Below are 15,744 nucleotides of genomic sequence, written 5' to 3'. Positions count from 1 at the left end.
GCTGAAATTTTTATATAAAAAGCAATATACTCTTTAACGAAATATTATAATGTTGCGTATAACGAATGTCTATGTTGTACTGTATTTATTATCAAGTATAATCAATATATTGTCAAGCGCATACTTTCTAAAATATAACAACATTTCAAAGTATCTAGATAGTTTTATTCAGGATAGAGGATATTTTACAAACTTTATAATGCTTGAAATTAATCTATCGATAATCCTCGGCATAAATTAGAAATTCGAAACTCGTTTCCAACAGTTAGAATAGCTGAAGGATAGCCCGCTATTATCCCCAAATTTATTCCCTATAAAATTATTCCAGGGAAGCCACTTAATTTGTGCAGGGAAGCATTATTAAATAGATAATATAATACTCACAGTTGAGAGCCTCTTCGTCTAGTGCGACGTTCCTCGTCAGGGCCTAAAACAGACGGAGGCACCACCTTTGGCGAAACCACTGCCACAGGAGATGCTTCCAAGTTCATCATACTCTCATCTTCAGCTCCGACTTCATAGGGCATCACCGGCTTCACTGCTCGAAACGATGATCTACGAGCGGTCGGTCTTTCCTCTGGTTTCCTGCCACCTGGGAGAAAGAAATTTTCATTCGTACGACCGCCTTTATATGTTCATTTAATAACAGCAGTATTATTCTACGGATATATTAAAGTTATCAGAGTTAAGTTACAGCGGCGGCGAATAAAAATTCAGATAAAATTTAATATTATAATATTTCCGAGATGGAATTAAATTCCCTAAATGCCTTAAATACCCTAAGATTAAGTAACCTAATTCAAATGTAATCCAAACTGTCGTGGTCTCTTATGGCCCAAAGGTATTACTCAAGGGTTAATCCCTCGTGTTTACTATGTCAGAAACAACTTTCGAGTTATTAATAATTTAAAACACTTTTTGCTATGCATCGCTCATCGTTCAAACCGGTTTGATATTTTATTGCAAGAAAAGCTCCTGTTTTTAATAATGAACAAATTTTAAGTTACTTTTACCTATAGTTAATCATGAACAATTTATTCGTTCGGTTTGTTTAATTATTTCAGAAAATTCTGCAACTATGCCCCATGGATATAGCCGTGTAATCATACTGTTGACTTTTAACCGCTATGATGGATCAAGCATCTTCATTACGTAAAAAGAAAGGAATAAGTTCAAGGATGAGAAAATTATAGAGGTATTTTTAGCAACTTTATATCCTGACACGCATACTGTCGTTCAAGGATCGAATGAATAATTTTCACAATTACGATCGAATCTCCTTAACCTGCTTCCGTAAAGGGTTTAAACCGAATTAAAGCCTCAAATACCGCGTAACAAGCGCGTAAATTAATTAGAACGATGTTCACCTCGTTACAAAGTATTTCGACCATTAGAGATTAAAGTTTGAGTTAGAGATCCGACCAAAATTAAACGAAGTTAGGCCCGGGCCACCTTGTGGACATAGATGTGACTAACTAGGAGCCACGCTTCCTGAAGGCAGCTAAACTCGATTACATGTCCACGAGACTTTCGTCCGGTCTCGTAAGGATCGCAAAAGGCACCGCTGAGATAATCGAATGGTCTGTCCTTTTGTAACTATCCTACGGCGATCCCTGCGGTCGGTCACAGGATGACATACTCTTATGTCTAACCACCATGACAAATATCACATCTGGGAACAATTTAAACACATTAACTTGGTCGGACCACGTTCGTATATTTTATATATATATAAATGGAAGTAAGGTAAGGCAAAAAGAAACGATAAATTCGAGACAATGAATAAATTGGAGATTCGGTAACAAAGATATCCATTATTATCTGGTATCTTATAATGCAAATGTTTCGATTGTGTATCAATGTTTCGCTATGTAAATTTGCTTCCACTTTGATATGCTATTATTTCGTTCCTTCTTATCGTTGATCTGAATTTCAGTATAGAATAATATTATATTATATATATTTTGTAATTTCTGGTAATAGTATTTAATTTAAGATGTTAATCATATAATGAATTCTCCATTCAGAGGCGCTCTACTTTCTCGTGCGTCATTTTATTTCTATTTAAAGCAAATTACATTATATTTTCACGGACTAAAATCATCTAATTAAAATTGATCTATCCTTGTTAATTTCTTAGTTTCAATTACTATGAAAGTTTAAAAAACGACTTAATGCTGACATGTTAATTAAAAGCTTTCTAAAATATTCCAAAATTAATGTTTCAAAAATAAATGCTTTAATATTCTGAATGATTTTCATGATTGATTACGCTGTACGTGACTATTCACCGCCATTTTCAATATATCTGCTCAGTACGTTAACATCAAACGGTATTAATATTTAAATACACGAGATACGAACGTCAAAGAGACAATTATCGAATTTTCATACTTCGTTTCACTAAATTTAATTTCATCGCGATCGTTGTTCCATTAAAATGACAAAGATGCAGTGCACGCAACGCGGTTAATAATCGGCATTCACTGAGTGCGTTATATCATAATGGAAAACTGCAATTTATCAACTACTTACATATGACGCCCTTTAATTAAAACAAGAATTAATTAATGCAGCCGCTGTGTCATAAATTTTCCATGATCCCCAGCTTCATAATATCAAATACGTGGTGAAAAATTACGTTAATACACTTAATTACTAAATCGGCATGCGTTCCCTTCCTGCTTTCGAATATTCTGCAGTTAACGAGATCGAAATTTTATTATTGCACGTTGCAGCCGTGACAACATTTGTATCGTAAATTGTATAAAGTTCGTAAATTCTAGAAGTTAGAAATGTCAGAAATTGATGTTTTCTAAATAATTTCATTGCAATAATATTGCATAATATTTCATAATATTGCGTAATACAGCCCCTCTTTGCCTAATGAAAGTTTAATCGTAAAAAATATCGTGAATTGTCAGAGCTTACGCATAGTCGAATATCTCGATTTAAAAAAATGGAGAAAATCAATCACGCGAAAGAATCTAATAGCACAACGTCGATTGCTTCAAAAGAAATTTAAGAAATTCTATGGAGTGCGATCAATGATTTTCGTAGATTCTGAGAAAATATATAATAACAATGAGATATTTAAATACGTTAAATACGCTATACTTAAATACGTTGTAATGGTTTTGTAGAACACTGCGTGAAGCGTGATGTGAAACTTTCAAGAATAATATCGTGGAGAACATTTTTATACGCTTTTCCCATATGCGATGCGGCTTGAAAATTGCATAGCCACACGTCTATAGTTTTCAACACGATCGTTATTACTTGTCAGGTACATGTAACATATCGATTCCCGTGAGGGGAGTGACGTCACACATGCGTGACGGTAGTAATTTTTCATTTTATAACAACATAAATAAAAGAAGTTTATTAATTACAGACCAATGGCATGTACGTGCAGTAAAACCTCCATAATCTTAACGCCTACTATTCTAAACGTTCCACGGTCCTCTGTTAATATTTAATATGAAACTGGTAGCAGATGCGCTAATACTTTGTGTGCGACAGTACCAGAAAAGAGAGTGATGGTATTAGCTGTCCAAAATGAAACAGAAGATGCTTTATTCCGCTTTAGAAACCAAAAAAAAAAAATAATAATAATAAAAACGGAAAAATCACACAAATGAAAAAGTGTATACAAAATCGGATTTGTACGCGTCCCGCTCACTACCAACGATATACGAAAGATGTACATTTACGTGTGTCGACGATAACGTGTTGATACAACGCGATTTACCTTGCGCTGAGATCGACGCTCTTTGTTGAGCCGCTGCGATGGCCATGGCGTTAAGTCCACCGGCTCCTGGTGTGGCATACACGTCGTAGGCTGATGCCCGTCTCGGTAGTTGCACAGGAAGCCCTAAACCAGGTTCCGGATGAGCGTGTTGTCCTCCACCCCCAGACATAGCCGCCACGTTCTTCATTTCGTCGTCGTACGATCTCTGTCTGGTCATTCTACGAGCTGTACTACTTGGACGACGTACATGCCTTCGACGTTCTTCCTCCTCGTCCGGATTCAATATATCCGGTGGCTCTCCTAATGGAACACGAAAGGTCGTTATGGTTTTGTGGAACTCACGTTTTACAGCGAAATATTCAGATAAGATATAAAACAATCGTTTTAGAAAATTTAGTAGGCCAGACGTTCTGGATATATTCAGATCGCGATTGCAAATAACGATTTCTAAATGTTGCGAATCGAAACATTAAAAATAGTATCGTACAAAGACACATGGAATATTAACATGAGTTATGTCTGAGTTGTCATCTGACAAATTATTTCCAGAACGAACATCAAATTAATACTCTTCTACCATTTGACATAGTATAAAATTAATGAAACTTTTTCTCATAAACGTTAATATTATCGTTTTAACAACGTACGAAATACATTACCATATTTCGTAGCAAACAGTTTAATAATCGAGCCCAGAACAATAATTACTACGCTTTTATTTACTAATGAAGAGTTTCTAATAAAGTGTATATATAACGAGTGTGTTTATTATTTCAAATACGAATATGAATCGTATACTTCGTAAGATATCTGCTGTTATCGTCAGTAACATTGAATGAAACGTATCGTTGTTACATTCCATGCGATATTCAATATCCTACGTAAATTTATTCGCTCAAGAAAAGGAAAAGGGGGAAACAACGCGACTAAGAATTAATTCAATTTGTCTATAAAAAGCTTCAATATCCCTTTATATTTCTACGAGTTCCATATAAACCCATGTTTCGTTATTCTATAATAGAAAGATAAAGATTGCTTGAAAGAAGACTTCAGAAAATAACATTTCCTAAAATTGGATCACCTGCAGCTGGAAATAGCTATTCCGCGTTTATTTCGAAAAGAAGAGAAACGACTGACAGAGGAGAACATGGTTACAAAGAGTAAAAAGAAGAAGAGAAGAGAACAGAGAAAAGAAGAAAAGAAAGGAATTTAAATCGTGAACAAAGATTCTTACCACCGACAGAAGATGCTACGACAGCGACCCTCTGGGGACTGGTGGCCCTACCCCTATCGACCTGGTGACGATCCGGCGAGGTCGCCCTAGACCTGATGTTGCGATCCAGGTCCCTTTCCCATCTGAGCTCGTCGCGGCGTTCTCCTGCAACCTTTCGAAACTATAACATTACGACACACAGATTAGAGTTTCACAGGGAGTGACACCATTGCGTGAAGGAGTTATGACTGTTGGCGTGACAGTGCTCACATCGGGGAGTGTATCGTACACTGATACGAGAAGCTATGAGTACGCGGGGAACTGATATGTCTGGAAAATATTGAATGATGAACTAGTTACGACTGCGTTCATACGATTACTCTATTTCTTCTCTCAGTTCTGTCTCTACTTTCTTCGCTTTCTTGTCGTTTGTTTTTATTCTCGAGATACGCTTTTCAAATCTAATCGACATTTGACAGCGATCATGAAACGATTTATCGTTCAAATAATTTTAATTTTCTTTGAATTTTCACGAAACTAAAATTATGTTCATTTTTCTTAACGAACAACCACTTAATGCCATTTTTAATAAAAAGGGGAAAAAGGTAACTGCTGATAGACATAAATACTTTAATTCGAAACTATTATTTCGTTTGGAAAATTAATTAACTTCGCTACTGTACTCTTTCATAAATCATTAAGAACAATCAATAATATTACGCTATTCGTCAAGTATTGTACAATTAACGCATTCGTACCATACGGTGCGAGTACGCAATAACAAAAAAATTATTGGAAAATTTATTGATTTCTACTGTATCACAAGCCTCATTAGCGACAAAGCTAGCAGCGTTTCGATTGGTCTTGTATAAAAACTTCGTAAGTTCTTAAGGATACGAACAATTATGAAAAGTTATGGAAATCCATGTAAAATATATTACCATAATTTACTTTCTTAAACTCGCTTGTAAAATTAAATTGTATTACTATCGCATACCTATCATTAGCTAGAAAAATTTGGAGATACTGTTAATACTATCGATATCTATTTTTCGTAGCGCTAATAAAATAATTCTAATGAATATATTAAAAATGTAATAAGACAAAAATATAATCGGCAATATTTGAGTGAAGCACAAAACTGGAGTGGAAAAAAAGAAGTAAGAGGAATTAAAGAAGTAAGAGAAATAGGTCATTCACTGTCAGACGCAGTTTGCATCCAATATGATAGAAACCACATTTCTATAGTTTCTCATTTAAAAATTACTTCTGTTCAAAAATATTCAGATCAATAACACATTTTTAGAGGCATATAATTTTCTACAATTTTTTTCTTTTTTTGAGAACTTTTTATTATTTATACGAGACTAATGAATATGTTCTTGTAATTATACTATGAATAATTTTGTTGTTCTATACAAAAGCTTAAATAATAAATTCCGTAAATTGCAATACGTTCTCTTTTTCATGCAAATTGTCTAATAAATAAGTATTTCGAAAATGAGCTGGATTTATTATTCAAAGGAAATCACGATTTTCATTAAATGCTGAACAATAAACTAACGAAGATATGCGCTGGTCCATTTCATATCCCATAAAAAAAATAACTTGTAAGGAATGGAATTTTTACTTCGAGAAAAAGTTAAGCAGTAACTGAACTTTCTAGACCAAATTACTTCCAAGTTTATTTCTACCCTTGTCATATAAAGTTGAGTAATTGAAAATTATCTCCATTTATTCCTTTCGTATTTTCTACAAAGAAAATAACTCGAGTTTAACTACTATTATACTAGTAACTACTTTGTACTCTTAACTACCTATACTGGTATACTACTGTCACAAGATTTCTTAAATATTTTCTGTACAGAGCTTTCGTTTGAAAGATTTCCACCTAAATACCTCGAAGGCAATGCATTTTCAGGGAAAATATCGAATGCAAAAATCTCACGGTTTCGAGGGAACAATGCAATTTGTGCTATTTTTCTGTGACTGGTTGGTCTTTACCAAGATTATTTGAAGATCGATTTCCATTTCAAATAGAAACTTGTATATTGTCTTTTGCAGAATCCTATCCTACGAGAGAAAAGAGGAAACTTTGCGTTTAACATTTTTTTTTTATTAGACTTCAATTTAGAAAGATGTTTCATAAAATAAGAATTTTTTTATATTCACAACTCGTAAATTAGAGGATGGAGAACTGTGAGATACGAACTACGCTTACTTAATTCTTCGGTAATGATTACATGATAAGGTGAAATGAAAATTCCACTTTTTTATACGATCTTCTAATTACTAGCGCAATTTTTCACATCTTTTATGCTTCTATACGAAGAATAATCGAATCTTGTTTTATATAATCTCTACTTCTCGCTTTAAATTTATCAAACGTCTTAAAAATGCTTCAGGAGTAAAAATACGTAGAAACAATATTTTATCACGAAAGGGAGACAGGATACAACGATGACGTATGTACAAGCCGATCAGCTATTTATCTCGAGCAGATTTATTATTCGCGTTTCAGACTTTGCGTTTATCACGCATCGAATCCCGGTAACCAGATCCCATAAACAATCCCCGGCAACGGCTACAGGATCTTTCCGAGCTGTTCGAACTCTTCAAATTTGTAACTTGTTGTCAGGAAACGTCAGTTAGGGGAGACAATTACTGACGTTGCCATGGCGAGATTGAAAGGCTCGGTGGAAAAGGGAGAGCCGTGGAGTGAGAAGAAAATATAGGAAATCCGTTTCCCAACGGCGATGCCGATGTCACCATATCGGAACAAGTGCACGTGCACACAGCCGTTTTACGAAATCGAAGAAACGTCGTTATTTACGACGAGCTTTACCTGATTCCTACGTTTGACACCGATTTATCCAAAGAATTATTATTCATGTTTCTCCAATTAATTATCTATGGCATCTCTCCTGAAACTGGTCTGTCGAATCGATTTTCGAATTTCGGTGCCGAAGCTACGAGCTGACGACCGGCTGTTCCAATTCGAGGCGTAATCGAGGAAATTGCGTCAAATTTTAACGGAATCGCGGGATCTAATTTTCAGATTCCCCTCGCTAACGCCGGTCGTTCGACGCCGGTACTTCAGCCCCGATAAATTTGTCGCGAACTGTTACGCCGGGGTTCGTGTGTGCTTCGCGTGCTTACGTCACCAACCTGTTTCGGTCGAGGATACGCCACTATACATTATTCATAAGTTTGGTAAACCGTTAATTTGTGTACTAACGATCCTGTGCATTCTTTATCCGCGACTGCAGCCGATGTACGTACATCTCAACAGATCTACTTTCATTGATTGCGCAATAAATTACGACGAAGAGAGGCTGTTCCGATTCATCGAATAATGTTAGGTTCTTCGGAAAAATCGTAGCTTTTCTGGCGTTCTGATTTATTTTTCGCTGGTATGGAAGAACAAACAACGTGAGAATAAAATGTGTTGGGCCTCGTTTCATCCTACGAGTGTATACCTGTGCGTACAAATGAAATTTGATGGAATTTTGCTTTAATAAAAATAGTCCTTTTACAGAACCTACTACTAGTCGTAACCATTCGACTGACTTTCGCATGCAAGATAACCGATCCTGTCGATTATCCATTCCCCTTCAGTCGGCAATTAGTCAAATACGCGTGTACTTGACAAGCTTTTAAACTCGATTTTTTCGGAGACAAAGCCTCCAATGGAATCCTGTGGATTTTGATTTTCATCTTGTATCAATCCTTCATGCCACGAATTTAGGATCGCGTATATAAATTAATAGAATTTATTACAAAGCACGAAGGAAAACTTGAAATCACTACGAGAGAATTAGGTGAAGATAATGCTCGGAGGATTTCGTTCTACAAAAGGCTACAAAGGGTTTAACCATTTCAAGAACGAAACTCAAAGAAGTTCTAGGCGCGATTACGTGGGAAACGCGAATCGAAAATTGGAGAAATGAGTAAGGAAATAGAAAAATGTATTTCGTACTAATTCTCTTGTTACACAGAGATTGAATTCGGTCCCTTTGTTATTGGCAACCGCTAATTTCCGGCTGTGTACCGAGCAAAGATTTAAAGAGGCAGAATCTGCGATTCGCGACCTCTTTTCACTTTCTTGTTCCCTTTTTTCGACCGATTTCCGGATTTACCGTAACCCGACGCTCTCAATCCCTAGCCTGCCATCCCCTCCTCGCGTGGCCTCGTCCCTGATTTCAATTTCATTCCACTTTCTTTCGTTTCCGCAGTCGTTTCCAATGAAATGAGATTCTGCCGATTCTTCTCTCGGCTGACAAAAACGATTTCCAATAAATTCTTAGGATCGAAAGCGCGACTGTTCCCTTATTCTTAGCTCCTCTCCCTCTCCCTTTTTCTCTTTCTCTCAATTCGCACACTTTGTATGGATCCCTTATTGCCTGCGTTTCTCTATCCGAGGAACACTTACAGATTGCATTATGATTGCTATGAATGAAGCCATTAATTGCCAGTTTTCCTTTGCAAATTCTTACACAACCGTAGAGGTCGCAGTGAGTTTTTTAGAAGCGCGTGCTACGAAATCAGATTGAACGAAGATGACAGAATGAAACAATTATTAGTTGATTCTCCTTTAACTTGTTGATTTCAGCCTCACTTTGAAACTAAAAAGAGATATTTTGATATAAAATACTATATATGTATAGGGGCTATACTTGAGTAGCAACGGGGCAAAATGTAAATGTAAAATGTAAAGGAATCCGATAAAATGTTTCATGTTCAAATATCTTTGAACTAACGACTTTCCCAAAGTAATATTTCCAAAGAAATAGGAGATAAAAGTACCAGCACGATAATACGTGGTCGCATTCGCGAACGTATACGTGCTCGTAAATATATAATAATAACATAGAAAGAATAGACCACTTAAAATCATTCGATTGCATCTCGTTGTCTTCCTTTGAACTTTGACCCACTTTAACAATGCAGATAGCATCTAACTGTTAAAGTTTCGTAAAACGCTCTATAAAGGAATTGGTACCCGAATGAAGATTAAAAAAGGAAATCAACGAACAGTGTTGTTCGATTAAAATCGTTAAAACGTTGTGTCCATTTTAGACATTTCTAGCAAGATAGTTTGTTGTACTTGTGTTTAATTATCGACAAGCATTTACATTGTTAGATAAGTTGACGTTTTCAAACATTTAGTGAACACTACAATTCCTAGCAAAAAAAAGTCTAGCAAACCGCGTGCTAATTCCGTAATTTCAACTTCAGTGTCAACATTCGAAACGTAATTACTAACGTCGACACGCTCATTTAATAATTCTTCGTAAATACGCTTCTCCCAACGACAGCACTCACATAATTAACTAACGTAGTTAAATATTATCAAGTCTTACAACTCCTTCTTTATCCTCTGCAACCTGCGTCATCGTTACTGTTTAACATTACGTGGGCCGCGACGAAGCTCCACGAATGAAAAACTCCGCCGCTCGAGAACGAATGACGCAAATACGAGCTTCTGCTTCCTAGCGAGCTCTTTTCATTTTTCTTTGACGCGTCCAATTCTTCTCAGAAACTTTTAATATAGCGAATGATTTTAACAATTGGATCGGGCTGTAACATGGTTTCAAACGAATTTTAGAAAAATTGTACAGAAAAATGTTCCGCTACTCAACCAGGTTTTTCGTCGTTATAAGAAAAGAAAACTATACACAACTTCTCTGAATCATCTCGTAGTAAGGAAACATATATAAAACTATATACTTTAGGCTTTATATATTGTTTATTATTTATTTTATTTATTAAACTTTATTTATTAAATTTAATTTATTAAAAAGTACGCGAGCGAAAATATAAATATCTATCGAGTGTTCTCGTAATCAACGTAGAATGACGAAAATAAAATTCGAAAATCAGAAACACTCACGATGCTCAAATTAATTGCAAACCAGAATCTACTGTTTTTCTTTTTTTTTTTTTTTTAATTTTGCCTAACAAAGTTGATAAAATCGTACATGTGAAAATCTATTTGCAATTGAACATACTTACACGTTAGTAGCATCAAATGACACATAAACGAGAATTATATTTAATTAATCAAGAAACGTTTTCGAGAAACACGGAGGCGCATGATCCCTCAAAGGCACGACCTTCAAAGCCTCAATCTTCAAAGCAGTTGTCTCAAAGCTAGCGTTCGCGTCCTATTTCTTGTAACGAACATCCACTTGCTCTCCGACTTCCAGTTAAGTTTCAACTAGAATATCTGTACTTTAAGGGAAACCATACACCCCGAAGTTCTAATTTATTATACGAACCGTGGATGGTTAACGAGTCGCCGTATAATATAATTTCTAAATGTCACCTTCCTAAAACAATTTTTGCCGCGTGCTCTTTGCCCAAGGTCTTGTCGGACGAAACTTTTTGTTCGCCATCGTAACTCGTTTCGAAACTTCGTTAGTGACTCCTGCAGAAGATCGTAGATAGTAAAATGACCGTCTTCTACGAAGATGAAATTAGTCAGGGATATCTCTTATGCCTCCATGGTACTCGTTAACGAGTGCCATTTAGCCAATGATTTAGTCGAAAGATCTCTCGCAGCTGGAAAATTAACTGCTTCAATCTTATAAAGCGTACACGCTTAACTGCAAAAGTAAATAGAGACACAATTTTGGTAATACGAAATTGATCGACGGATGTATCTAATCTTAAAACTGCATCTCTGCATAAAAAAAGAGTGAACTTGTATCGTCGTAAGCTTCTGCCTCGTACGTAAGCAGTAAAAAAAAAGAATAACGAAAGAAGTTAAGAAATCAGCTTTGTTTCCTGTGCTTATCATAAACCATGCCAATGAAGACCGATCTTTGACAAAATGTTTCTCGTTATGAGATATTTTATCATTCGCGAGGTTTGTCAAATTATGACAGTCTATTAGATCAAATCATGGGAGAAAGCGTATCTCGAGTGAAACACATATGAAAAAGAAAACGTTTGTAAATATTCTACTAATCTATTGTCAATCTTAACGAAACACTCAACCCTTCATAGCTGCGACAACTATAGTCCCGATTACAAGCGTCTATACGATCCATACTATTTCGTCTATCAAATCTCCAAGTTGGAATATTGGAAGATCACGCGAAGAGGAAATTCCGGATGATTATTTTGCGATCGAGAAAAGAACTGGACGAAGCATACTTTCGAAGCATAAGACACGTTGCAACGTACAAACATGCATCTAGCGACGGAGCATCATATTGCGAGACAAATAACCCACGTTGACATCCAGACTAAATAAAATTGCTGGAGGCGAGCGTGCTAGATAGCACTGGTATACCGCCAACCGATCAAAGCACAGCTGCTGGCAATGTTCAGTTCTCGACCGCAAACAGTTACTTACAGTCAGCTAGTGAAGGGTTAATGTTTCCTTTACTTTGATTATTCGAGATAATAATAGGATTAACGCGCTATCGATTGCAAGTAGGACGTTATTTCTGCTGTAGCTAACCAAAAATAGATCATTCTCTGCTAGAGAGTTAGAAACACTTGAGATATCGCGTCGTTAGATCGAAGAAAAATGTGACTGTTTGATTTATACAATCGCAAATTATTATACAGTTGTTTCGTTAATATTTTTTTAATTTCTTCTAATATGATTTACGTAGAAATTAGTATAGTTCTTTCTGTTGCTCTTCTAACGTATGGACGTTTATTGTGTTTCGAATTGAACATAATAATAAATCACTTTCTAATTAAATAAATAAATAGTAAAGGCATATGGGATGCAAGAGGAGCATTCTAAGCTCCAGTTTACGTTGTCAGTTCTAAATCTGAAGGTTAAATACGAGAGATGTGAAGCTTGATGGTTGAAAAGGCGTATATTGTAGCATATAAGAATATACCAAAAAGAAATATATCTATCCTTCCTAGTCTGGAAGAAAAGAGCTACGAAAAATAAACGAGAAGAGGTAAAATATACCTAGAAAATTGAATTATTTCGTTGCTGAATCGAAGCGAAAAATATTGACGTTTCATCTGTATAACTCGGTATATTTCAATACAAGTATCACAAGTATAACACGATAGTTAGAAGGATGGAAAATAAAATACCAAAGTAATTATTACAAATATTTTTGCAGAAGATCTTCATCAAAATCTCCATTCAAACTTGCAATCGATACCATACATCCTTTCTCAAGCATGACCGATTGAAATGAATACGATGCACAAAATAGATGTGGCAATGTATTCTGTTTCATTGTCGAGAAGCACGATTGTTTGAGAAGCACAACTCAGAGACGTCACATAACGGCCGACTTACCTTTTCGAGTTCCTTTAAACTCGCGGGTGACACATCCGAATGCCTCCTGAGTTCCGGGCTCCTCGGGGGTGCCAATCCGGAACCGAGACCGCCGATTTGACTTCCGCTCTGACAGCCGAGTCTCGCGTCGCTATGCCTTCTCTGGAGAGCCTCTAAAACTGGCACCTCGAGTAAGGAATCGGTCGATTCCTGTGTCACGATCGGCTGGTCCCGAGACGCGAGTTTTCGTCGACACACGCTGCACCGCCAGGACGACTGAAAAAACATGCTCGTGAAACTTTCACGCTGGCCAATCGATCCCAAGCGACGAATAAAACGCTCTCTGACCAACCGATAAACGATGTCGTCTGTTCGATCAGATATTCGATTCGATGGAACACCTTTTGTGTAAGCAGCGACTGCACGGCAAGTTTCACTATCGGTCTACGTAGATTTGTTAATAAAAAGCAAAATATAAGGATTATTCAGTTTTTGAACTGGTACCTCTATTTTATATACAGCGACCCACAAAAGTGTTTTAATATTTGCCATAGAAAAGTCTTTTATGGATACGTTTTGCGTATCGTGCAAAATCTTTCGAAGCTTTATTAGCGCGTAGACTGCGCATTTGTTTGCATCTATACGAGATTTAGGTGTGCAAAAATACATAGAATATGCAAAGTATCGGGGCTGCAATAATTTTTGACAGGTATAGCAAATGTCTATATTGATTCTGTCCTTTTACTTGTATTTATAAAGGTGTAAATTATTGCATAGACATATGCACTTTGATCATGAGACACGATTATGATTATTGTGTTAGGAGAGGTATAAATTTGTATTAACATCTATCTGTCAGTGTAATCGATGAGTGTAATCTGACTGTACGTGAATTCGCGAATTGCCAACGAAATAATTAAAAATTCATATCTAGAAGGATGCGTTCCACATAAATCATCAGTGGCAATCTACCATAGCGCAAAACCGTCGAGGCACGTATGATCCAGCTTTGATTAATTTTAAAGCTGTTTGGTCGAACGAGTCGAGAGGACTAACCGAACGTACGTCGAATAAACACAGGTAACAGGGAAAAATAAGAAAGCACGAAGAATGGCTGATAGAGAGGCATCGCGAGAAATGGGGCGAACGAATATAAATAGAAGACAAAAACGAAACGTATAAAACGAAACGACGAAGACAGAGGGAAAAAGAAGATGTAAAAATGAATATAGAATATTCAATGAGAGAAAATGATAAAACGAAATTAAAAAGAATATAATGACAATGGCGAAGGGAATATAAAAATGAAAAAAATGGAAATAGGTAAAAGAAGATTAGAATAAATTGCATTGTGCATCCGTTAGGCTATTATCTCGCTTTTTTAAATCTTCCTGATATTCGAGATAGATGGAAACAGGGATAACGATAATTAAAAATGGCGGTGAACCAATGGCGTAACTATCATCGACACAGAGATAGACGATATTGATTATTTTATAAAATTTATATATCAAAATAAACGAACAGATTTTCCGTATCTAATAGAATGCCAAATTGCGTTTGTGAAAATCTGATGCAGAGAAATATTTCTATTCGTATCTTTTATATTAAAACAATAAAGAAAGGCGTATTTGAAAAAATAAAGAACCGTGCGCCTTTACGCGAATTGCCTTGCTTCCTCTAATTAAAAACAAATGTGCAGCCACGAACATCGTTGACGGTGGCATTCATAGAAAATTAAACGGCATAAAAGTCGTGCATACGCCGTTGCAAAGAATTCTCCTTTCCTACTTTAGCCTCTATTTCGCGCAGTGTACAAGCTATATCTACCGTTTCGAATAAATGCTTCTCATTTCTGTGCCGCTTTAATTACTCGATTATTGATTTTGATGCCGCCGCTTATTTTTCTTAACAGATATACAATATGCGACTTAAGATGTTCACAATTGCAGATTTATTCCTCGGTAATATCTAAGATCAATCATAAGCGTAGAGAAAAAGATCAATCAATCTGAAGTATTTTCATGTCATTTCGTGTCTTTGATATTAAGTTATTTAAGTACTAAATGTTTCGACGAAACTGCAAGTTTATTTAAAAGAAAGATACCGCGAGTTGTTTGATCAAAGTATTCGTAGTTGCTCTCTGCGACTTTAAGCCATCTGTCAGGCAAGTAATGAATTCCATCACTGGAAAATGTCGTGTCTTTGGACAAGATGGAATCGTCAGGGCGTGGAGAAAGCAGGACTTTCTGTGAGATCATTTCGTGGCAACGTAGACCACACGCTGTTTTCGCGGCAAAAGAGATCGCAACGTTTGTGACGTGTTGCAGCAGCCAGCTTATTCACCACACGTTACTCCTTCGAATACCACTTGCTCCGATCGATGCAACACGCCTTATACGATACACAATTTCAATTAGCCAATAAGATACAAAAATGACTCGACGTTTGGATCTCTTCCAAAGACGCTGCATTTTGCTGCGATGAAATTCATCACTTGCCTGGTAGATGGCTTAA

At 36.2% G+C, this 15,744-nt stretch overlaps 1 protein-coding gene and 1 long non-coding RNA gene across 12 annotated transcripts in view; one reads left to right on the top strand and one right to left on the bottom strand.

The window, feature by feature from the left end:
- LOC117208577 overlaps positions 1-15,744 on the top strand; it is a 156,370-nt gene that overhangs the window by 59,737 nt on the left and 80,889 nt on the right. The window lies entirely within an intron of this gene.
- Positions 1-15,744, bottom strand: part of LOC117208567 (regulating synaptic membrane exocytosis protein 1) — a 145,774-nt gene that overhangs the window by 52,650 nt on the left and 77,380 nt on the right. For 9 of the 10 annotated variants that reach the window (XR_004487727.1, XR_004487728.1, XM_033449791.1 and 6 more), the window contains 4 exons: positions 13,249-13,503; positions 4,986-5,145; positions 3,752-4,051; positions 385-592 (listed from right to left, as the gene is read on the bottom strand). Coding sequence is in view for 8 of the 10 variants with exons in the window: in XM_033449791.1 (XP_033305682.1) it covers positions 385-592; positions 3,752-4,051; positions 4,986-5,145; positions 13,249-13,503 (923 nt within the window). In the remaining 2 variants the exon portion in view is untranslated. The remainder of the gene's footprint in view (positions 1-384; positions 593-3,751; positions 4,052-4,985; positions 5,146-13,248; positions 13,504-15,744) is intronic. The other variant, XM_033449794.1, reaches the window with a different exon arrangement.

The sequence above is a fragment of the Bombus bifarius genome, unplaced genomic scaffold (assembly GCF_011952205.1).
Source record: "Bombus bifarius isolate JDL3187 unplaced genomic scaffold, Bbif_JDL3187 scf7180000008140, whole genome shotgun sequence".
NCBI lineage: Eukaryota > Metazoa > Arthropoda > Insecta > Hymenoptera > Apidae > Bombus > Bombus bifarius.
Note: the sequence above shows the minus strand (reverse complement) of the source record. Positions and strands in the feature narration are given on the sequence as shown.